The sequence below is a fragment of the Hippoglossus hippoglossus genome, chromosome 19, assembly GCF_009819705.1.
Source record: "Hippoglossus hippoglossus isolate fHipHip1 chromosome 19, fHipHip1.pri, whole genome shotgun sequence".
Lineage (NCBI taxonomy): Eukaryota > Metazoa > Chordata > Actinopteri > Pleuronectiformes > Pleuronectidae > Hippoglossus > Hippoglossus hippoglossus.
In genome coordinates, this window is record NC_047169.1 from 20604098 (window position 1) to 20629540 (window position 25443).

The 25443-nt window shown below is 41.8% G+C and overlaps 1 protein-coding gene across 1 annotated transcript in view; it reads left to right on the plus strand.

Annotated features, from left to right (window-relative positions):
- The window catches only part of myocd (myocardin), a 121382-nt gene that overhangs the window by 34978 nt on the left and 60961 nt on the right, over positions 1-25443 (plus strand). The window contains exon 3 of the mRNA XM_034569901.1: positions 24352-24573. Coding sequence (XP_034425792.1) covers positions 24408-24573 — 166 coding nt within the window. The 5' untranslated portion in view covers positions 24352-24407. The remainder of the gene's footprint in view (positions 1-24351; positions 24574-25443) is intronic.

A 25443-nucleotide genomic window follows, 5' to 3' on the forward strand; every position in this document is an offset into this window, starting at 1 on the left:
CACTTCTCAGTGGGAACAGCAAAGTATAGTTTTGATGGAAACATAATCCTGTTAGTAATTACTTGTTACCAACATAGTGTTGGGAGAGCCAGGCCGATTACATCCACTATGATATCCTTCAAATGACTTAAGATAAATAAGTTAGCATGATTTAAAAAAAGGTGTCTCACTGTTACACTACACTTTCACCATTAACCATTACCTCTTGGAGGGGTGGGGAGGTGGGGTTAGCTACCTGCACCGAGAAGGATGTGTCCGTTTTCTGGGTTTATTGGTTTGTTTGTTCGTCTGTCAGCAGGATTATGTAAAATGTTTGAACGGATTTCCATGAAATGGAAGAATGGTACATGGGCCAAAAATGAACTCGGCACCGGTCTTCACAAAGGGGTAGATCCAGGATTTTTTGGGCTCACTTTCTATGAATTGCGATAGGGAGATGGATAGGATGTTTTTACTTTTTTTACTTTTTAACTGATTTTCAAGGGAATAATTCTTGATTTTGATCGTGATTTAAAAAATCAGGCATATTTACTGGACTGGCATCCATGTATGTGCAATTTGGTGATTGAAATTAAGAGGACTGTTGTGCCTTGGTAGAATGCACTGTCTTTGTTGGGGGGTGGCTTACGAGGTAATTTGCAGTGGGTTGTGGGTCCACGATTCAGAAAGTCAGTGGTTCGATCACTTTCTCCTCCTCGGCTGCATTCTGAAGTGTCCATGGGAAAAGAATATGAACCCCAAATTGTGTAGTGTGTAGTGTGTGATAGAAATGTAATGTAATGTAATGTGTGAATGGATGAATACGACTTGTACTGAAAAGTGCTTTGAGTCAATAAAACTAAAGTGCGATATAAATACAGTCCATTTACTTTTTACCATTTAGTGCGATAAAGGCAAAAGTAGAGTTTATAGTGTAGAGGAGTTCGGAGTATAGTTAGCATTTAATAAACTTTGACATTAAACAGCAAAAAACCCAAGTTATGAGAACTTTTCGCCTTTGTCTTAAAGATAATGTTATAGTAGATTAGCACAGTTTTATTTAAATGCTGGTAATTGATATTTGTATGTCCTTCTAAAATCTAATCCTTATTTGTGCTGCATGATCTAAGTTGGTATTTGTACAGTGTAAAGCCAGAACATGTCCTCTCATCTCTTGTGTGGAGCTGCTGGTATCAAGTCTGGCTGTTTAATTTGAGCCGAATGGATTTAGAAACTAAACTTTCAAAAGTGTAGGAATGAAACTGGTTTACACAAAAAGTCAACAGCGTTCGGATGATGGTCTGGACGTCAGAAAACACTTTACACAAACCTGAGACATGGATGGATCAGCACAACAGCTCTTTAGCAGGGAAGAGCTTTCCTGTGAAATACAAGGTGACAGACGGTGTGTTGTCGTCCCGCAGAGAGCGTGTCTTCAAACACTCTTTTCCTCAGCTCTCACACTTCACAGACTGAAATACCTCCTTTGATCGGAATGTGTTACAGACTTATTTTGTTGTGCAAATGATTTTATGTGATCACATCAAGACCAATTATGTCCATTTCTGTGTTCCTGCACCACATCAGAGTCATCTCAACACTACTCTGTTATTCCACATAGAACTTTGTATTATCATTTTGGCTGCACACTGGGACAGCAGAGCCAGACACCGGAGCGTTACTTGAACTGTTGTTGATGTGCTCTGTCCCAAACAGTAACATACCTGTACATTTTCTGCTTGTTTGGAGCATCAAATACAAAACTCACAAAATATGTTTCTTGGAATCTGCTAAAGTTACCAAACTTACTCATGGAAGTGGTTGATTCGAGAATATCCCTGAGGTCAAAATAATAAAATCTGAGGGGCGGTTTCAGATGGTGTGGACGTGTAAAGGTCTCCGTGCTGCTGCCGCTGGATCAGAACCAGCAGGTCAGACGCGTTTGCTAATTAGCAGCCAATTAGAAAGCTGAGGTTTCAGCGTGAAGCCCCAGTGTTTGTTTCCTGCCGGGGAGTGTGCAGCACCGATATGACCCCGCACCACTGTCCATGGTTATGCTGTGGATCACCGCTCACATGGCCCTGTAAATACAGAGGGCCTTTCACATGACACACACACACACACACACACACACACACACACACACACACACACACACACACACACACACACACACACACACACACACAGAGCGAGGAGCAGTGCTTTGTGTAGCTTAATATGCCCAGTGGCTTCAAATAGGATAAACCCAACAGGAAAGCTTAGATTTAACTTACTCCAATAAGACTGGCGTTGTGCGATTTTTTTTTTTTCCAGACGATATTAATTTGTCTATTTTCTTGTTTCATATTTGTAAATACCTCAGATTAAAACATAATCACATTAAAATATAATCATTGGAATCATATCCTTTAGTTTTTTTTTTTACTTTTGAACTGCAACAGAAAATGGGCTCATGTATTAAAGGACATGGTCTTTTGATTTCAACCACTGGAGCCTTCAAGGCAAACTGAACCTGGCTGTTACTCTCTACCACCTCAGGCCCTGTTCAGACCTGGTGTTTACATCCGTCCTGAGCGATTCGATGACAGGTGGTCGGTGTTCAGTATGTGCGTTCACACCTGGCTGTAAAATGCGTCATGAGTTTGTTTCCTGGGAACACGATGCTGTTTTTACCCAGTATGTAATTAAAGATGTGTCCCACGACTTCGTTTGTGTGTGTCGAGTGGCATCTGCAGAGAGGGCATCTGTTAATACGTACATCTAGTTAACTAACTAAATAAGACGAAATATGAAATATTAATGAGCATATACAGCAATCTATTCTATGTAAATCTCAATCCAAATAAATGTTCTTGAACTGATTCTCAAGACGATGTTGTAATTTCAGAATTATTCCCCTTTTGTAGATGATCACAATCTTTCATCTGCTGTCAGACTACAACCATTGAACTCTGGTTATTCTCTCCATTCATCTCATCACAACTCTGTTCAACCCAGATATCAGCTCTACCTTTTGTGTTCGCTGTGATTGCTCTTGTCTTATCTTTCTCTCACCCCCTATTTCGTCTCCTCCTCTCCCTTGTCTCCCTCTTCCTTCCATCCCGGTCCAAGCACCGGCCACCTCTGGGCTTCGGAGAGCTTATTTGGGTGCCGCTTCCCAAGAGGGCCCATCCACGCTTGCATCGAATTCCACTGGCGCTCACGTTGCTTGTCTTGGAAATACAACAGAAATCACAAAGGAACAGAGCAACAGGAGATAAGATGTAACACGCGTCAGAGGCCGTCTTTATTTTCCACGTAGCGAGAGCTCATTAAACATGTGTGACAGCACGTCAGGCCCCACGTTGTTTTCATGGCTTTCCTTTCACAAAATCAGGGTCTTTCTTTACACACTCAAACTTCAATGCAAAGACGTGCATCTAGGTTTTGTGGTCTGCGTGTTCCCGTGCAGCACGATATCACTGCTTCACAATTTGGTGAGATAGATGAGCACTTTTAAAGCACAAGGAAATCGAGGGAAAGAGGCACATATTTTACAGTTTGCGAATCTTCGAGCGTTGCCAATTAGACAAAACACAATCACCATATTAGTCCTCATGTATCTGCACTCGTCACAAATAGATATTTTACAAGGTCCGCGCCGAAACTACAGCTATTTATTATATTAGCAACATGCAACTGAAACAGCAGACTTCAATTTAGATGACATCATTCATTTGAAATTCCTGCTGCACTTATCTGCATTAGATCTCTCTAAACACTCCGAGATGCAGAATTATTTCCTCTTGAGTAAATATAACAAAGTGACGCAGCCTACGAGGTTTCTATTCTGAACTATTTGGATATGTGAAGGCATGCAGTAAATACTAAACAGCCAGACCCCTCGTGCGCCAGCTCGTGAACGCTGAAACACCACATCTTTGACAAAAGACATTGTCTGCGTTCGCCGTGCTTTTATAAAACAGTGAAAGTACACAGGCTACATTGATCTGGAGCCTCAGCAGTGGAAAAAAGAAACTCTTGGCTGTCCGTTGCGAGTGTTTTGAAGCCGATGTGACACCTATTAAACAGAGCAGCCTCTTGCAAGTCTCCTCTCAGCTTTCCGTGTCTGATGACGCCGGCACAGGCTCAGATCTCGGAGACACACAGCGCTCCGGGAACCAGCAGACCCATCAGTTCTCCCTTCTTTTCTTTTTTTTTACCATTTGCAGATAAATATCTTTTCAAAACCTCCTGGGGAAAAATAGGACATTCGGCCCATAATAAAAAGAAAAAAGAAATAAAACACATGGTCCTTTTCAAGCGGTGCGATGGAGTTGCGTCTAGGCGCTGCAGCGTGTCATGTTCAAATGTTTGGTAAGAGGATTGTGCTGGTGTGTGTACCTCTTCTGCTATGTGTGTCTACTGCTCCAGGGATGATAGAGTCACAGTGGAATGAGGCATTTTGTCATAAAATGTATAAATGACATCGTGGACCCTACTACTTGGTATTGGTCTATTAAAGAGTGTTTCAAGTGACTTTGGAGGTCCCAGGCATCTGTCCAATCTTCAAATAATGCTTTCATTTGCAAAATTCTAAACAAAATTCCCCCATAAATAATAGTAAAGTTTAAATGCAAACTCTCAGCACCACATCATACACACATATTTACCTCTAGAACTACAAAGCTAGTAGATAGTCAGTTGCCATCTCCTGTTCATTGCCGTTCATAGAATTTACAGGGGTTCTCATGGTTGTTGCTGTGGACTAATGCAATCAGCCGTTCTCAGTGGCCCCCCCCTCTCAGCTCGAGGCCCCAGGCATTTGTTTTTAACTGAGATTATAGATGTCAGATGCTACACGTATGTAACGTACTTTTTGTGATGTCACACAGCTAACAAGCCAAACAAATGCCCCCATTTAATTTTTTCTGAAATTTGCAGAGGACTCAAACGTTTCTCTTGAGCTCTCATTGTTCATTCTTTCATTCGTCTGTCACTCGTAAATCAAGTGCAACAGCAGGAATCCCTTTGAGGACAAACTGTCCAAAAGGGACAATTTTCACTTCTTGCCCCTGTGCAAACCATCACAGCCATAAACACTAGTGTGACCATGTCTTGAAATTACAGGACAATTCAGATTAATCACAACTGTGGTCATATTTTCATTCTTACCACCACCAAGGAGGTTATGTTTTCATAGTTTGTCCATGATGTCATTGCTCAGATCTGGGAAACATCCAAGTGGTGAGGAAATCCGAGTTTTTAACCTGTGATCCAAGACCCCCATTTGTCTACAAATAAAAGATAAATAAATTTAGAAAATCAAATATAGATGGTTCTTTGAAAGTTTTGAATACAATTTCCATGTGCATTTGGATCACGGGTGTAAGACGTTCGGAAAATCTGGCTGAACTCTCGGCTCGCTAACAACCTCTCTGATGTCTCACCACTTGTCTCTTTCCTTGTCTGACTTGGTGGCAGCGTTCCCAGCTCTCAGCAATCACTTTGGTGTATGTTTTCATACCTGCTACAAATTATGGTGAAAAATATATAATAAGACCCAAGTTGTAATAAACCAGACTCTTTAAAATGACGTTTGTTGCTGTGTGTGTCTTCCTCTGTGCTGTATTGTAGCAGATTTCTCAAATCAACTCGGTGTCGTTGTGTGTTTGCCTGCAGCCGATGAGTCTGATTGTGTGCAAATGAAAACTTGAAATTGCACAACTTTAGTTTACAACAAAGTTTATATTGCTATTAAATATTTTTTCCTGTGTCAAGTTGGTCTCAACTTAACATGGCAAAACACAAAGTTTGGGCTACAGTGTGCATACACCCAATGTTTTGAAGTTTTGAAGGGGCGTATAAGTGGTGTCTGACGTCCTAAAGGACAGTGTTGTGGTCTGTTATTTTCTGAGGCTTGTTGACCTTATCAAAAAATTTGTATGAGACACAACTTTCTACAGCTATTCTGTCCATCAAATGTGAGGAATCTGTTTTGCATCAAGTATGTCAGATACAAACATAGTGGGCAGCTGTGGGTCAGCAGGCAGAGCCGGTCGTCCCACTAACCCAGAAGGTCAGTGGGTCGATCATCGGCTGCCTCCAGTCTGCATACTGCTGACGGCTTCTCTGTCAGAGTGAATGATTGAAAAACTGCCAAATATAGAAGACCTCTGTGAATGGGTGAATGTGACTTGAAGTGTAAAAGTGCTTTGAGTGGTTGAAAAGACTTCAGAAGCAGCCTTCAATGAAACCATGTAAAGTACAGTATCTGGGGCAAATTCAGTGACTGGACAAATGCTCAAAGTTGGTATAGTCTATTGTTTGGAATTCTTAGTATGTCGATCTCAAAATAATGACAGGTAAATGATCGGAACTTTTCCCAAATACATTTTTGAGTTCTCCTAACTTGCAGTGGGATATCAGAATCAGCCTGCGTGTAAAGCAAATAGAAAGAGGTTTGGGTTTATTCCAGAGGTCATCGGACTGGTGAACAGTCCAAGGGATGAACTTGCTTTTCTTAACCTTATCCATCCTTGAGTGGACATTTTCTGACGTGATGTGTTTGTATTTTTTTACATTTTCTGTTTGTATTCATAGATTTGCAAGTATTTAGTGTTCTCTTTTACGTGCATGGGTGAATTGTCTGTGCATTTTTGTTTGCATTCCCGCTTGCATTAAATTGCTAGTTGGGAAGAAATAAAGTATTTTCAATTGAATTAAATGTATCAATAGTTCACTGTAGTTCCGTACAGTTGTTGCATATTTCCTAACCGATGCATGTAGGTACCAAGACACAATATAACACTGATCGTTTTAGCACTTTGCAGTATTCAAGTTCCATACAATCATGGCAAACATGTTCATCATGAGTTGTTCCCATGCAAAATGAATACGGGTCCAGCTGTAAAGAGCAGAGCGACCTGAGGAGAACGAGGTTGTCTTGGAGAGGACTTGTGAGAGCCATGTAGAGGCAGTGAGGTAATGACCGGTGAGCTCTGATGGAATTGGTTTCACTCTGGAGCCCATGTTCAACATGGGGAGACCCACACGGGCGGCAAATGTGTTTGGCTGCCACTCATAATTACTGTCGCCCCACCACTACCATTTCCTGGACCACTTCAGTTTGTTTTCCCGGCTAAACGCATTTCAGTGGAGCGTTATTACATCAGCGCTCAGCGCCCCGAGGAATCTGCATGACATGCGTTACACGTTGGAGGAGCGGGCGGACGAAAGCACCAAGGTCAGGGTGACGTTTGGGGTAAGTGCAGCTAAATGGGTTTCAGAAAGAAGTTGCAAAGAGGGGGAAACTTTTCCTCTCTTCTTTCTCCAACACATCAGCTGCTCCCATGCGTTTTATTAGGATGTCACTGAGAAATCCACATGTGGTGAAGTGTCTATGTTACAGACTACGGTTGACATGAAGCAGATGTTTATATTATGTCTGGGATTTCAAGGTTTTTCCAGTTCTTTCCATTTTCAGAGGTAGCATGAACTGTACTTGTAAGACTTCACCCCACTATCAGTCAAAATGTAGCGATTCCTCACAAAAAAATAGATTTATGGGAGGACACATAGACTTAAATATTAAAGCTATAGTGTTCCAATACGTAAACTGTCTGTGATTATGGGGGTGTGTGTTTGTGTCTGTGTGATCAAGGTATAGCTAATGCAGTGGGGATCTAAATCCTTTTTACATTCTCACAAATGGAGTCAAAAACAAGTTAGGTAAATCACTAAATACTAAGGTGAACACATGTTTTGAAGTAAGGTTTAAGTTTAGGTCAAGCTTTAGGCCAAGGGTTAGGTTCAGGTTTAGGTTAAAGTAAGGTTAATGTTAAGGTTAGGTACAAGTTAGGTTTAGATTTTGATTAAAGTTAAGGTTAGAGTAAGTCTAACATGAAAGCAATGTACGTCATTACGATGTCCTCTATAGACAGAGAGACACAAGTGTGTGTGTGTGTATATATGTGTGTGTGTGCGCACTCTATAAATGGAGATTACATAATCCAGGAGTGTGTGAGCAAACAAAACCTGCCTCGTGAAATGTGGATGTTTGTATTCAGCTGATATTTTCACGTCTCTTAAACCCCGACTGTTTTCATGCGCCGTCAAAGCTACAGCGAGCATTACCCAGAATACTTTTTTTGACTCCTGAGCACCTAGTGTAATGTAAATATTGCTTCTGAGGGATGTGGCTTCCTAGAACTGACATCATGGAGACGCATTATTATTAGCAATATCTCCATTGGGTTAAAACAACAGATCTGTGATGCGCTATCTTCTCTTTCCACCTCATACTCGCAGCTATGTGTGTTTTCGGCGCGGTCACAGAGTGCACGTCAAGCATTTCGGGGCCATTTCACCTCCAAACACAAACAAAACAGTGATCACATTTGCTTCGGATGAAGTAAGTGGCTCTCATGAACACATCAGACTTTATTTGAATACCAAAACCTGTGTTATTTTAATTCCTGAAGTAATACAAATGCTAAATGAAATTTTCCAATGTCTTGGAATACGACAGTTGAGATGTTTTGGCGAGCGCTGCGCTTTCTTCAAATCATAACTGAGACAAAAGCTAGAGCTGGTGCTGCATTTCAAGTGATAAGACTCAGAGGAGAAGTTTCACTCCCGACTCGGAGCAGCAGACTATGAAGAAAACAAATTAGGACAGTACATGTGTACAGTTTGATTTGTATGTTTGTACTGATGCAGTCAAAACCTCCATATCTCCCTGTTTGGCTGAAATTGTCTTTACAGTCGTACTAAAGACATTTTCATTGCATATTATGTTCCTTACAAGAGACATGTCCTTTGTCATTAAGTGTCAAAGGAAAGTAAAAAGACATCCTCACCAAATCAATTCACAAACATAGACTGGTGTCGGTTTTTCTCATTTGCAACACTAAAATAAGCTCAAAGGCCTGAGGAGAGACAGACTGAGCTTAAAAAGCACAACAGTACCGTGTTTGGGCATGTTTATCTTATTTACTGTGAATCATGTAGTGATCATTTTTAAAAACAACAACGAAACATATTGTTTGTTATGGCTGTTTGTGTTTTCTATAAATTCTACAATTTTATAAGAAGAAAGAAGGCAATTCATTTAAAAAAAACAGATATGTCCGAAATGTCGTCCAACTGGAGTGAAAGTCAGTTCACCCAAGATTCTTACGACTTTTTTTGATCGTCTTAATATTTTCCCATTATGATGACACATTCGATCCCCTGGCCAGACTTTCACAAATCACAATCATTCTTCAGACATGATTCTTCTCATCATTTCTTTGCTGGGGTGCGGGGGGGTGTTGTTGATCTTCTGCTTTAAAATATCTCAAAGATGTTCTCATTGCTTAAAAACCATTCTGTTGTTATTTAATATATTTTTCTAAAAGTATGTTGGATCATTGTCATATTGGAAAATCTCCCTCCTGCCGAGCCTCTTGAGACTCGGACTCATTGTGCTCTATTTTAACGATGTGCATTGTCTGAAGAGTATTTAGGAATTGTCCAAAACCACGTTTGCTAATTTAACGGTGAAAAAAAAAAGGTCACTGCGCCAGGCGGTTGTACTTAGTCTCTTAATAGATCTGTATAACATTCAATAAAGCAAACCTCCATTCTTCCATTCCATCTTCCATTCCCTTTAAAATCCAGATGCTTGCACCTTGGTGGATGATTTTACAAGGGTGAATTTTCCAGGTGGTTGCAGAGGAAATGGTTGGATCAGTGGATCATCTGTGTGTAACAGAGTTTACACCGATAGAGTTTACACCGATACATGTTCACTTACATAACTGTCTTAAAGCCCCAACAAGGAGTTTTTAACTGGTTATGAAACAGTCATATTTTAATATTGATGCAAATGCGACAATCAGGGAGAAAATTTGGCCTTTTCTATAAACTATTCTCAGTGTCTGTGGTCGGAAAGGATTATCCGCGATGTCAGACCAACGATTTACAGCAGTCAGACTGGAAAAGCCCATGTTTAGGCAGAGGAAACGGAAGCGAGCCCGGCTAAGTGCTAGGCTAGGCTAAAGGCTAACTCGTACGAACCAGCGGTGTCGCAGTGTTTTCTTGGTGTGTGTCCTGAAATCGCTAACATGTCTTTTTTTCACTCCTTCCAAAACAAATGCACGTGCTGTCTGGACCAAGATTTTTATGACAGGTGACAGTGGAAACACTACCGCTTTTGTCCACAGAGGTGCCAAAATCAACGAAAAAGAAATGTTCCTTGCAGGAGCTTTAATCATGTGCCTTAAAATAACAGTGAAATACTGCACCAGCATGTTTTTGTTGGTCAATAGCACAATCAATTACCAATGCCTCAAGATAGCAATGCTCCAACATTGCGCCTGACTACACCTCGTTTTTTAAGAGCCAACCATTGGTGCTCAGATGTCAGCAAGTGCATTTTTTTATCTAAACAATTAAAAACCATTTTAAATAACTGGTAACCATGTTGAGAGTCATTCTATTAAACAGGCATGTCGTTGGAACAACCACAAGCTTGTGGGTTTCATCAACCCTGAAATAAAATACCTGAAAGGTCCAATTAGTCAGTTAGAACTGAAGCTTTTTGGATGAGAGGGTGAAATGTCTTCAAGAAACACAAGCAGATCCCGTTTTCTATGTACAGATGTGCTACTGTAAAGAAACCATGAACTGGATGAGAATCTTCACTGACATGAAAACTGAGTGTGTCTGAAATTAGCAGTGCCAGTGTGCCGGGTATAAGATATGACCCATTGTTTCATTCAGTATTTGGGTATAGAAACTTGCGTCTATAGTAAAGTCTAATAATGATATCTCTCTTGCACCTTTTGTGCTCTTGCAGCCCCACATCAACACCCTCCCACCTCCATGTTCATCAGTCGGCACTGAGCCATCACTGTGGGAGTCCTGGCCAGGTCCACTCCAAACATGCTCTGATCCAAACAAATTTATTTTGGTTTAAGAATCCAACACTCATCAGTCCTCTTTTCACGATCTTTGGCAAATGTTATTCTTGCAGTTTTGTGTCATTTAGAGAGCTCTGTTTTTCTTGTTGGAGGCCGTTCTTAGAGGTGAAATGCCGTGTGTCTCTGTGTGTTGGACTTGTGATACACTGGCGACCTGTCCTGTGTGTACCCTGCCCCTCGCCCTGGGATTGGCTCCAGCCAAGTGGCATAGATGATGGATAGCGTCTAATAACCTACACTGTATTATATATAGATAATATATTAGATAATAGTTATTGAGCGATGACAGTTTTGAATCATTTAACATCTGAATGATATTGCACAGAAGTGTTCTCAGAATAAGAAAAGTCGTTTCCACTGATTCTATAATATATCTTCAGATTGCTTGTTTTGTGTCTAACACTGCGAAGACCTGCCATATAACACTCTGCAACCAGTATTTTGTTTGGCATTTTGCTTGACAGTGGGGGAAAAAAGAGAAAAACAATTATCATTTCTGTGTTGTTATTGTCTAGACTTACTCCCTTACTTTGGGAGTGATAAATGTCCTCTATGCCATCACGCTTCTTCAGCAGCCTGTTAATGTGTCCGATTTCTTTACACAAGTATGTTCACAACAGACTAACACAATGTCACACACACTGTTGTGGCACCATTATGTGAGACTTTGACAGAGACCTGCGCTGGGTGGATAACGACCAACCGCAACACTTCTCTGCCTAAAAGAGAATGCCAGTTTTCAGAATGGAGCATTTTCTCTTCTAACAGACGCCCGATTGCCTGCTGATTTGGAAACCGTGTTCTTTTTCGGGCTCGAACCAAATGTTCCCGGTGACACACGGCAGGACAAAAGCGAGGTAAACACACGGTAGCCTCTTAGCTCACGGCCTGACAAACAAAGCCAGTATTAATGGTCAACACCGTTTTTCTGACACGGGACACTAAAGGAAGGTAGGGATTGCATGGAAATGCATGAATGGAAAGTGGCAGAGTGGATTCCACGGAGGTCTGTGGCTGTTTTGCTGCTGATGGGTATGGTGCGTTAAAACTTGTCACACAAAGCCCGGCAGAAGTACACTCTCTGTAAACTTTCCGGGAGCTTTTTAAACACAGAGAGTGCCAGCCTACCCGGCCAGAGACGGAGCGGGAGGCACAGCCAAAATGTCACAGTCCACACACACACACATACACACACACACACACACACATACACACACACACACTCAGTCGCGCTAACCACGGTGTGTGAGATTATACGGTTCCTTCGTATTTATATTACCTTATGTATTTAGATTACACGGCTTCTTTGTGTTGAGCAAGTTAAACACAGGCCATTACTCATGATGCCAGCAGTGAGTCTGGTCAGCAGCACTGAGGGCTGCTGGGCCGAGGAGCAGTGATGTCACAGAGGTTATTAAGGGACAGGTATTGGCAGACTTCTCTTAACATCACTCACTCACTAATACTGCCTTTAGCATTGCCACTTGTCAAATAGATTAATAAAAAAATGAATTATTGAAAGCTGGTTGATCATTTGTTGCGGAGCTGACAACTTGCTACTGTACATGAAAACTGTCAACGTAAAGCGGACAAATCTCAGGCGGCACCACAGAACAACATCACTCTAGGCCTGGATCATATTCCAGACCCTCTCCCTTGTCTGTAGACATGCAGGCTGTACACACAACACACAACCATTCCCGAAATGTACCTCCCTCGGGATTGGAATTCACAAATTAAAGCAGAATACAAAACCCAGTAGAATAAAAGCTTGTTAATGCATGTTTGATGCGACAATGGTCAATATTGGTTTCTTTTGCCATCATACCTTTGCCGAGGTGTACTGATGCTAATGATGCATTTCAGTCAGCTCAGTGATAACAATGTTCATGAAGATGAACTTCCACCTGGAGGACATGACCTTCAAACTCTAGCCTGCTAATTCTGTCGGTCGAGACCATTTTTCAGAACAGTTTTAACAAATTAGCCTTTTATGAAAAGTGATGATGACAAAATTGGCCATTTAAATAAATGGTGGATGTGACACCTGTGTGTTGGAGGGCAGCTCGCCGTTTTCTGTCTGAACCTGACCGAGCCAGAGACCAAACTAATCAAGGCTGATCCAATTAATTGTGATAGGCATTCTGTTTTTTGGGTCTGAGCCCAACCTGAACCCGATTTTTACAGAAACGTGCAATGTGAATGAAATAGATCATTAACTTGAACAATAACGTTTTCATTACCACTGCCAAGGAGGTTATGTTTTCACCCCCAAGATTAAACAAAACAATTGGATGGATTACCACGAAACTTGACATGGCTCAAGAAAGACTAGATTAAATTTTGGTGCGGGTCCTGATCAGGGAGGCAGATTCAGGAATATCTTATCACTGTCTTTTTAACATGGAGACACTTTTTTTTCCATGATTTTTTTATATGTTTGTACTAATTTACCGAAGAATAATTCACGATTCTTGAAAAGTAATCAGGAATATTTAGGGGAGTGATATATATGAGTGTGTGCAATTTGGAGCAGCTTGATTGAATTCAAGGGGACTGTTGGGCCTCTGTTTGCCATTCTAGCTGTTCATTGTATTGCTTTTAAAATCTTACTGTTCAGAGCCTTCAAACAACTACCAGTGGTGGACCACCTCTCATGCTCCACCAGTATCAGACTCTGTTAATTCATGTTTGTTAAACACATTTTATTATTGGCCGTGAAATAAAGATTTATCCAGAAAACACAAGGCCCAGACAGCAGACCACCATACGAATCGGCCTGTTTATCTCACTGACGACGAGTTCCAGTCTCTGGGTGATAATTCTGTTTCCCTGACAATTATCACGGCTTGGCCAGCGAGTTTAAATTCTTCCACGTCTTCATTTCATCCCCAAACCCTCAATCTTCTTTAAACTGGTGCTGGGTGTTCCCGGGACTTTGGATAAGTTCAAGCCCAGTTCAGAAGAGGTCATGGTCACTTTTCCTCCTTGTGCTCGTATGTGGTCCCTGTATCTTCCATACTTTTTGTGTTCCTTGAGAAAGAACGTGATGAATTTAAATCATACTTTCCATTGCTACAGGGTTTTTTTTTTTGGTGCCAATACAATGTTTAAAACATGTACACAGCTTAGTTGTAAATCCTCAATCAACATGTGTAGTGGATGACGTACAAGATGAGGACTGAGGTGCAAATCATGCACGGTGCTCTATAGCTCTGACAAAACATTTCAAACGCTGACCGTTTAACTCGGCTGCCTGTCTGTTTTCGTGCGCTGGTGTGTGTGCACGTGTAGGAATTCTAATGTTGGTATTTGGTATATTTACACCTCAGGTTGCTTTCTTCTGCAGCTCGGCTGGGTGCTGTAATGTCTTTTGGCATCGGGGTCGGAGGGACATGCCGAGAAATCTGCTTAGAGTTCCTCATCTGTCTTTGATGTATTTCACGAGGGCCAGGCAAGATGATGGATTCATAGAAAGTGTGTTTTTCATAACACGGACATTTGGTGAACTGTAAAATATTGACGGATCCTCTTCTGTGGGATATGTTAATCTCTCTTGGCATGTGCGACCAGACAAGACACCAACCTGCTGCTCCACACGATTCCAGTTAATTTCTGTTGAATGTGCGTTTAAGTGGCTCTGGGACATCTTCCACTGTTTTCACTGAGAAAAGTGTGCATGAAACGCCCATGGCTCGATTCCTTGTGTGATTGATGGGCATAAAGGCCGTCAAGCTAAACAGTTTAAAGGAGGGGAATACTAGAAGCCCAGCTGCATTGAAAAGAGTAGAAACATGTCGAGCTGACTGCGGCTCCTCACTTACCCTCTCATACTAATCACTAAATTCACACACTTACTGCAGCCATCTGACAGAAGTTTGGAAGATGGGCTGGAGCCACGATGTGCAAGATCCTTTAGCGAAAAATAAACAGAAATGATCTGAATCTAAATGTAGCGCGGCAGCAAAGAAATGTGCTCGACCACACTGAGACGCCGCAGATGCTGCCTTTGCACATCATGTACCACACATACATTTGTGAACTGTGCTTCACATAAATTAATAGAATCAAGTAAAAAATCTGGAGCACAATGCAAAAACTCTCTGCAAATACGACAGACAAGAAACAACCTTCATACAGAGAAACAAACCATTATACATGTTATGGTTTAAGGTTTAGCTGTGATGTGGACTCAAATACTCAGGGACTAGAAGATTTGGACTTGTCGTGAGGGTTTCAGGAGCTGAGGCAGGGACAGATGGTGGAGTGAGGCAGGCAGAGATGACAAAGAAACAAGAGCAATGATGGACGACGGACTTGTGACACAGGTAAATGTCGGATTAGGCAGAAGTCAAGCAAACGCATGGACAAACTAGGACTTGAGCTTGTTCGTTCTTTAGTACCGCTTTGGCAAATCAACAATTTGGTTAAGATTGGACCGTATCCTTTTGGGATCTTTATCCTTTGATTGGGGAATAGGTTTCAGGTGTACTTTCTTGATTCCTGTTGTTCTGGGTTTGTACCCTCTTGGTTGAATGCAATTATTGTAAGTCGCTTTGGATAAAAGCGTCAGCTAAATGTAATGTAATGTAATGGATGGGCGGCAGTAGGGGCACCACGTAGCCTTGTCCAATCAGACACACAAACATACTCCCAAACAGGGAGGAAGCCGAGCTGGGAACAAACAAGCTGCTTTCAGACGTGCACTGGGCTTCGCAGCCCCTTCGTATTTTCTCAGAAGGAGGTGCATGTGTGAACGCAAATGTCCGAGTGAGACGCTCAGCAGTTTGTGCAGACTTTCTCCACCTGGCCTCCTCATTTATAGTCTGTAGAAATCCAGGCACACACGCGACAGTCACAAAAGTGAAAAAACTAAAAGAAAACAAATATCTCCCGGCGAAAAAGCAGTGACACACACGCAGAAGACACTGACAAAGATGTCAAGAGAGTTTGTGTTTATAAGAACTGACGACGGTGTCGTGGCGCTGTAAACATGATCGCGTGTTCTCGGCAGTGGAGTTAATACATCACTTCCTGTCTCTTTCTGCTGCACCCGGCTGCTCCACCTCTCATCTGAAGAATGCAGAGGATTTGATGCTGTTGTGGACGAGTCTGTGCAGAAAACCTCCCGCTGTGTTGTGAATGTGTGAAAGGCAAACTCTGGGTCAACTCTGTAGCAAATTCTCTGGATAATATCCAGAGGTCATGTCTGAAAACGTCTATAGTAGGTGAAAAGGAGATAAAACGGCAAGAAAAAGGGAATATGGACGAATCTCAACCTAACCAGGACAGATATCTGCTGATCACTGATGTTTGATTTCTGTGTTATAAAGAGGTGTCACATGTTTTTAGAATTTGGACTTGTTTACTTTAGCTGCCACTGTGAAAACTACACTTTACTTAATGTGCTAGAAATGATTAAAATACTTAGAATAGTATATGTTTTTATGTTATATGAATGGACATGTCTAAAAAACCTGCTTAGTGATATTTGGGGCTTGAGTTGCTGTAGCCAAAATACCAAATACAATGGTAGCAGCTCTGTCACCTTATCAGCATCAGTTAACTGTAACATATACGTTACAGTTATTGCTGTTAATCATGAATCTTTCTTCTGTTTTTCCTTTATCTGACTGTGTGCCGGTAAAAATATTTAGCTGTAAAAGGAGTCTGATGAAGGTTTGGTCGTTGTCCTAATTTTGGTGTTAGTCTGAGTAAAACTTTTAAAAAATTATATTTTCAGAGCCTTTCTGACACAGGTCACACAGTCACATGAGACTTGATACTCCACAGACCCCACAGCTCAGATATAACACTTACTTGACACCTGAGTGAAACAGTGACTTTGTCCCATCTCTGCTTTCTACTTCTGTTGCCACTGTGAAAACTACACTTTACTTAATGTACTAGAAAAATTCAAAGAAAATTACATCATATTCATTTATGTGCATGGACAAGTCATTCTTACTAAAACTATTTTTGTAGTGATCTGTTAATTGTCCCTACAGCTTATTATACATGTGTTGAGCCAAACTGTGACATAGCAACAATGCATTGCAGATTTTGCCTGAGGCTTGTCTTCAACTTTTACTGTTATTTCACTTAAAATCAAAAACCCATTTTTAAAAAGGAGCAGAATTTAGATTGTCAGTATTTCCACCCACACAAATGTTCCAATGCCAGATGGCACTGGAAGCAAAGTCCAAGCTGTCAGCAAATGCATGGGAAACTTTAAGGTACGAATGTATAACTTTTCAATCTATCATCAATATATCAACCCAACTTTATTAGTAGAGCACTTTTCATATAAACAATTTACCATAAAGGATACAGCATAACATTAAAGCATAAAAATGCAAGCAGTACCGTCCACGCACAGAACAAAACACTATTAACAGGAACTGAAGAAATCCCATGAATTTAAAATGAGGAATCACTAAAGGCAGATTGATAAAGAGCTAAAATGATGAAGATAAAATACTAAATTAAACACTTTTATACTTTTTTCTTCACAAGAATTCTACCTGTTGTTAAGTGTTCAAACTAGAGGGATATGTTTCCGGACCCCAACAATTCCCCATTTCACTGCACCAGCAGATGATGAATAGAAACTATTTGAAGTAGTGAAGAGACGTTATGGCAAAGACATCAAACTAAACAGTTTATCTCCCTTTAGTCTTTTATGTTGCTTTCCTTTCACAATCTGCATGTAATTGTAGTCTTTCCTTGTTTATTTGAAGCATTTGACCTTTCAACTTTCTCCAACGCTCTATCTGCCATGAGTTACAGCAGCTCTGTGTATGCATCAACTGTCAGCCGCTGCTTTTAAGGGCCTTCTAGACTAAACCACATTGGTCATAAAATAGGTAAAAGTAACAAAAAAATGCTTGGCTTGTTTAATGCAGTTTCAAATGAATAGGCTTAATAATCCCATCTTCTATAATAAATCCAGGAATGAGCTGAGGCTGAAAAGGTGCAGCAACAGTGTGCGGCACTTTATCTTCACGTCACAATGTTGTGTTTACATTCGTACGGATCGCTGAGCAGCTCAGTTGTTTTTTCTTTTTTTTTTTAAACCTCTTTTCCATTGGTTTATTCTTTTTGTAGACATTTCTGCTGCTTCCTTCACTTGTTACCTACTTGAAACCCTCAGTCTGCGCAGCACTGTAACCCTATCATAGTTTATAAATCCTGTAAATGGGGGATGAAAAAAGGCCACTAGGACTTTTTTTTTTTTTTTTTTGGGATAGTTCTTCAAAAGCGAAGCTCTGTGTTTACAGGTTGAGAAAGGGCTGGGCTCGGGGATGTGGAGCCTGCAGTCTTTTACAACGTTGTCTTGTCTGTCACTTGACAGTTGACTGCCGCACAGCTATCCCCCCGCTCAGCAAACAGTCCTGTTATATTTTCCATTCGAAAAATCCCAGGGGTCACCAGCGTGTCTGACTGTGTTCGCTGAAGCCAGATGGGGGTTTTCCTATAAACAAGTGTACAGGCAGTATTTATACAGACTGTGGCACCTGACGCCATAACACTCATGACACTCTGTTTAGTGGCCAAAGTTGCCATAAGTCACTTTAGAGAATTAAGTAAATATTTTCATTATGGCCATGCCATTGTTTATTATAGAATGGCAAAAGATCTAAATCTTGCCAAATCCTCTGTTAAAAAATCATCGAATAACAACTTGTCGAAAGTGACGCGTCATGTACATAGAGCTGATTCCTTTTTCATTATTCCCAAGTCTATTTACTTTCAAACAAATCCAGAAACACCACCTGTTTGAACAGCGGTGTGAGCCTATGCGGCTCAGGTTAGACGGAGCGCTGCACAAACCGCGTTGGCCGCTCCCCTCTGATTTTAGCCTCGTGCACCGCAGGAGACGAGCATACCCCCGGCCTGTCGAGGGGCACGTAGTCTCCTTCACATACAGTGTGTCACCCAGCACGGATACACGCTCACATTCCTCTCGGCTAAGTATTATCATGCTGCTGGATTAAAGCGGTGTGAGGCATGAGGATGCACTGTGCGCTATTGGATGCTGAAATTACTGGAGATTACCATTGGGCCTGATAGTGGCGTGAGGAAGAGTTCAGTCTTGGAGAAAAGCCTTTAAGATAAAAGCATTCCAGTAAAGAGCAAGTTTGGTCAGCTACACTGTTGGTGGAAGTCATAAACAAGAGGAGCTGTATTATAAAGGCACTTTAGCCGAGCGGAGGGGAGCTGCGGTGCTCCCACCGAAATGTGCAAAACAAATGTTATTAAGTGCAACTCAAGAAGGAATTATCATAATGAGCTCAGCTGGAGGATCCCCCGTATTGATTCCAGCATAAAATCACAATCAGCAGTCGGAGATCCTGGACTAACCCCAACATAAATATTGCAGGCCATGAAAGCCTCCTGTAAATTTGGCTCAGCTTCAGCTCGGCTGGTGGTCGCTCGCAAACCTCGGAGAGTGTGAGGGAAGCAGGAAGGAGACAAAGGAGAAGAAAACATACCAGATGTGACCACTCGGATGAATAAGCTCCCAGTGAGAGATGAACAGGTCTGATGAAGAGATCCGGTAAAGGCTAAACGTGTGAATCTTTGGCCCCGAGCATAAAAGGCTAGAAATAGAAAGTGCATTATAATTCACCATGAAATACTGCAATCTGCATCATCAGTCCAAGTGAAATAGAACAAATGCTTGATTACATTCAAGTTGCTGATGAATGCCGCAACAAATTGTGTAATGTTGTTAGTGCGCAAGATTACTATAATAGGAAGTAGACAACTGGTAACCAACAGCCCACATTTGGTGTTCCTATAATTTAAAAACAGGCCCCCCCACACTTCCCCTAACTGTTATTGTCAAATGAAGATGAGATAACCTCAGGCTTTATGGCCCCAGAAATACTTGTTGTTCTATTTCATTCCGTGATTGAGCACAATGAGCAGCCCCACTGGGTTGAAGGAACAGAAATGGGGGAGAGAGAAGAAACAGGGGAGAGATACCAGTGTATACTGTTATACTGTGGTATTTCATCGCTCTCATACTGGTTGTGTAATGAAAGCAATATATATATATATATAGCTATATATATATATATGCTTTATAGAAGAGGAACAAATTAAGGAATGAAGGGGAGGTCAAAGGTTCAGTGTGTGAGATTTAGGTTAAGGATATATGCTTGTAGAACTGGGATATGATATTCACCTAAAACTAAAAAATCTTTGTGGTTTGGTTCATCTCTATGGACAGAGTCTGCATGTCAATATGCAGAATCTGTAGGCGAGAGACAAGAGTTTGGGGCCAGAGGCCTTTTGGTTTATGTTTCTGGTTTGACCAATCACGTTTGAGCAGGTTTTGGTTTACCGCCGGTAAACAGTCCGTGTGGTGAGCAAACGACGAGGAACTCAGGCAAAATGCATTGGCTATCAGCTTTTTAATTTATCTATATTCATATGCAGATAGCTGTTAATAGAGATTAGCCAAAATGTAATCTGGACCTAAAACACCAGAGTGTGAGTCGCTAGTTTGTAATAATAATTTGGGTTATAGACTCTTGTCTCACGTTACTAGTCAGACTGTTAACAGTTTACGGCGAATGGAAAACAGTCGTGGCCCTAATATCCTCTGTCTACACCAGAAGCCCCAAAATAATATATAATAGAATTTATGTAAGTAGTCAATCGAATGGTACATATAGCAAAACATCATTACAAATTTCAACATTTTTCATCAACCGAAGAACGTTTTCTTCCGTAGCTTTGTTGCTAGGCGACGGCTGTAATGGAGGGATAGGCTGGTGACGCAATAGGAAGACCATCATTTCGGTTCGGCCAACAAGGTGCATGCAGCCTTCGGAGGATGCAGCCTACGTTGATTACATTGACCGGGTTCTCCGCAGGATGCGGCCAGTGAATTGAGACACAGCTACAGCCTTGTCTGCCATGTTTTACCAGTATGGTTTAACAGTAGCCCAGAATGGACAAACCAAACACTGACTCAAGAACCTTTTGCTTGTATGTTACCTAAAGGCCACTACAGGTTCTACTCCACATGGGGAAGGGGAGGGTGAGGCGTTGATTACGTATATATGCTGCTCCACTGCTAGATGCCACTGAATCTTTCACAGATTGATCACTTGTATTTATTGTTCTTTGACAAGATAAGTACACAATTGAAAAATACATTTCAAACAAATCTGAACTTTATCTTCAGTTCTACAGAAAAGGTTTCTACGCGGAATGATTAATTACAATTCAGAAGGTTACAGTGTCTCAGCACACATATTTTTACTTCACGCCGCTTCATCACTGACAAAATCTACAACATGCCGTCTTTAAGTGTGACATCACACAAGCAAGTTCTGAGACCAATAACTTAAAACACTGCCAGGTAATAAAGATTAGCATTCCACCACGCTGAAGATATAGGGGGGGTCGTAAACATCCTGAGGGCAAGTGACTGTGCACCCCCCCCAGTCGCTCTTTAATCTGTGAGTCATTAGTGAGAAGGGCAGATAACACAACAAGCATTTGGCCTGGGAGAGGGAATCGATAAGCGGACGACCGTTAAGCGGGAACAGCTATCAGCTCATCTCAATGGAGCTCCAAGTGCCACGTGTCTTGGCTCTTGTTGTGTTGACACAGACATGGAGGCCACCATTCACTCCACACCACAGCAGATAGCATCAGGCTATAACATGGTCCTTTTGAACGCAACCTTGTTTTCCCTTCCTCTTTTTTTTTTTTTTTTCACCCACACTTTTGCCTTCGAGCCTTTCAGTGAATCGCCATTTATCAATCTTGTGTCGTAAAAAGCAGATTCGCCGATAACTCCTGGTACGATGAGCTAATACGAAACACTGACCTGAACTTGAGCGTCATTCCTGTCCACTCTTTTTCTTTGAGACCGTGTTTTTTTTCCCTCTGCCTAACCCCACCTATTCCCACTGGGGGTTGTCACTGTGGGATAAATTATCAGAGTGGGTCCTATCTGTCTCTGGGTGGGCTGTTAAGCCAGGCCCATCAGTTAAGGCTTCATTAAAGAGGTTCCTCCTGATGCTCCATGGAGGAGTCCCAATCTCCTCTAGCCTTTTAACAAACTATGATTTACTTGAGCTGTTGTCTTGTTTCTGAGGTAAATGCACGGGTTTGTTATTATTTGCCCTTCATGTTTATGTGCAGTATAGCGTGCAAACCCTTTTTTGTTACGTCAACCACGCTACATGTAATCTGTGTGTCAAGATACGGTCTGAGTAGATGCAGTGTCCTCACCATTGTTTCTCAGAAGAGGAGGATTCAAATCTCAGAAAAGTGCCAGAGTCTTTACAACAGAACACTTGAATAAATAAGTTTAAATTCATCTCGCATGTATTTCAAAGATAACTGAGGGCTTTCAAGTGTTAACACACAAAATGTGTAGGCTACAGATAGCTGGTTGTTCAGCTCAAGAGACACTTCTCCACTCCTTTTGACCAAAGACCGTAGGAGAACATGAGCGTCACCCACAGATTTCTAAAAGGTTTTTGGGTTGACCATCATCTTGGCCGTTAATGGAGCTAGGCATTACAAATGTGGGCAGAAACCCAGGTAGCCTGCTGAGACGGGGCTGCCTTCGGCCTACATGTGGCTGCCAGATTTGGCTCGGTTTGCTGGTGGCCTAAGAATCACCTCAAGTAAGCAGTACTAACTTTTTTTGGCCTGCGGAATCAGCTCATTCTGGCAGATTCTGGTGCATCATTCATCATGAGGCCTATCAGACTGAGGCTGCTGCTGAGCCATAACATTCTGGCTTCCTGCAAAGCAACCCGGAGTCTAAAGGCTAAAGAAGGGACGAGGATGCAGTGATCACTATGGCCGACGTTTAGTGTCCGAGATATGTGTCTGTCATGCATGATAACATGTTTATAATGGACATTAATTGTCCACCTTAAGCTAACTTTAGCCATTTCCAATTTGCCGGATGTGTGGTCCATTTCATTCCTGCACTTGTCCATTCCTGTGCATTAGTGTCGTTCTCTGGCCGGGCCTGGCCCACGTAACAGCAACAAAGCACATGACAGTGAATAGTTTGATAGCTTTGACAAAATATCAGGGTTTAGTACTTTCCTGTGAAGGCCATAAACACCAGCTCTTTTCTTTTTTTCAGACAACTTTATTTATGGATGGCTATCGGAAAGTAAAGAGGATTTCAACGAATCAGATAAAAAACGTGTCAGAAACAAATGACCGACCCTACGCCTCAGTACCAGAGTGCACCTAGGACGTGCGCATGCGTGTACACAAACGGTTTGCTTTGGCTCCTTTGCAAGGCTATATAAACACCGTTCCTGCAGTGGCAAGTTCACAAACTGGCCACATGACCAAATGTTGGACTGACTCTATCACGAGTGCGATCACGTTGAGAATATTACCATGAATTATTATTAAGGATGATGGTATATTCAAGCACTTAAAAAAAAAAGGTCAGAGCACTGTAAAAGCACCACACCTATGGATAAAAAGTTACATTGCAGCTATGTTTTCTCATTTGTTTTGCATCGTTAAAAGCTTTTTTTGGACAGGACCTGGAATACCCTCAGCACATTTCTAGATAAAGACAAAACAATAAAGAAAAGAATATCTGCTGTTTGATCTCAAACGACAATTTGTCATTATTTCTAACGATCCTGAAATAAAACTCTTCCCTGAACTACTGAAGGAGCTGTATTAAAAAATGTGCTATTTTTATAAGGCCCTAGATACGTTTATGAGGGTTTTATTGTCATGTAAGCATATGAGCAGTTCTCCAAACAGAGCTTATTAAAGAAAACAGAAATGTATGTTTGCGGTGCCCTATGGTGCAGGCCTCAGGAGATGATGTAGTGTATGGAGCGCAGACGGGGCTGCAGTGAAGACTTGGCTTGTCTGGGACTTGAGTAAGAGGCTCATTATTCACATCGACACCTTGTGGGGGCTCTCTAAGCTACTGAATCCACAGAGTAGATGTGTTTAATATTTGCTCAGGAGGTAGGAAGGCCTGCTCTTTGTATATTGTGTAAATTGATAAATTGGCAGCGGCGGAGGATAGTGGCGGCTGATGGAAGGATGCATCCGTGAGGTTGAAAGTGGGCTTAGAGCTCTCTAAACAAACAGACACGCGCTCCGCCGTCTGCCTGGAATGAGATGGACCTCGGAAAAGAAACAATACAAAATCTGGAACTTGTGTTGTATTCTGCAAACACTAACATGGCCGCGCTCCAGCTGCCGGCAGCGCGGAGGATTTCTCAAATGCAAACATTCAAATGGCTGTTTGCTGTGTCTTTCGTGCTCGTTCAAACTCAATTAACTTGGCTCTCAAACGGTTACAGCTGACTGGGGCAGTGCTCGGAGTCAAGTGCTCTCACTGTGATGTGTACAGAGTTTGCTCTATAATTGCCTTTTTCTTCTCCTGTGGAAGGGCAGCTGCGGTGACCCAAGATGAGATGTTGTCCACCGGGGAGTGACGTGTGAGCCATGAATGCAGTGGCATGCTCTGAGATCCACAACAGCAGCTCAGAGGACAGGCAGAATCCTGGACACCTGCAGAGTTCTGCACAGGGTCATGGAGCCACTGGACAGCTGACGGAGACGAAAAACCACATATTAAAGAAACAGCCTCCATCGGCACAAGGCGAGAATGGTGAGCTCTGATTCCATTTCTTTTCTTTTCAATTCAAAATCCAAGAATACAAGGACCTGCTCCTCAAACTTAGCTCAACCAATCCAAGTTGGTATGATCCTGCTGATTCTCATGCGACCAACATGCCTCTTCACACTTAGAGATTTGACTTGTTCATCTAGTGGAGTGGAGAGTGATTAGCACGGATATGATTGGCTGGGTTCTGATCATATGATTAGATACTGTGGTCTCAGAGAGCTACTTATCAACTGTTACTGCACATTAATTAATTGATGGGATCCTACATAACTTTTCTACCAATTAAAACAGTAAGTTTTTTTTTCTCCTTTTGAGTGAGATTTTCAAATTTTTTATTCAAGCATTTATTTATTTCTGCCCATTCGTTCCACGCTGCTTCATAGTGAGCAGGTCTCAGCTATAAAACTGTGATGTCACACAACCCTGTCTGCTCAAACTTGTATTCCTATCCAACTAAATAGTTTTTCTTAATTGCATTGTGCTAGCAATGTAATCACTGGCCGGATTATGAATGAATGCATGAATGAATGAGTGAAACATCCTTTAACGGCAGCTGAGTGTCCAGCAGGTGTATGGGTTGATACCAGAGTCCTGCACAGGTCATTTTTTGCAAACCCACATCCGCCCAGACCCGTGATTAAACACACACACACACACACAGTAACTCCTCCCCTTCCTCTTGTTTTGGTGGTCGGGTTGCATTCTTAGAAAAAGTATCTGTGAATTGTCGCAGCACCTGAGCTCCTGCAACTCAATGTGTTTCCTTAGCGACAACCTGCTTATGGCTTGTGGCCGTCAAACGCTAAGACATTGTGGCACTTTTTTACAAGCATATTCACCACTGGCTATTTT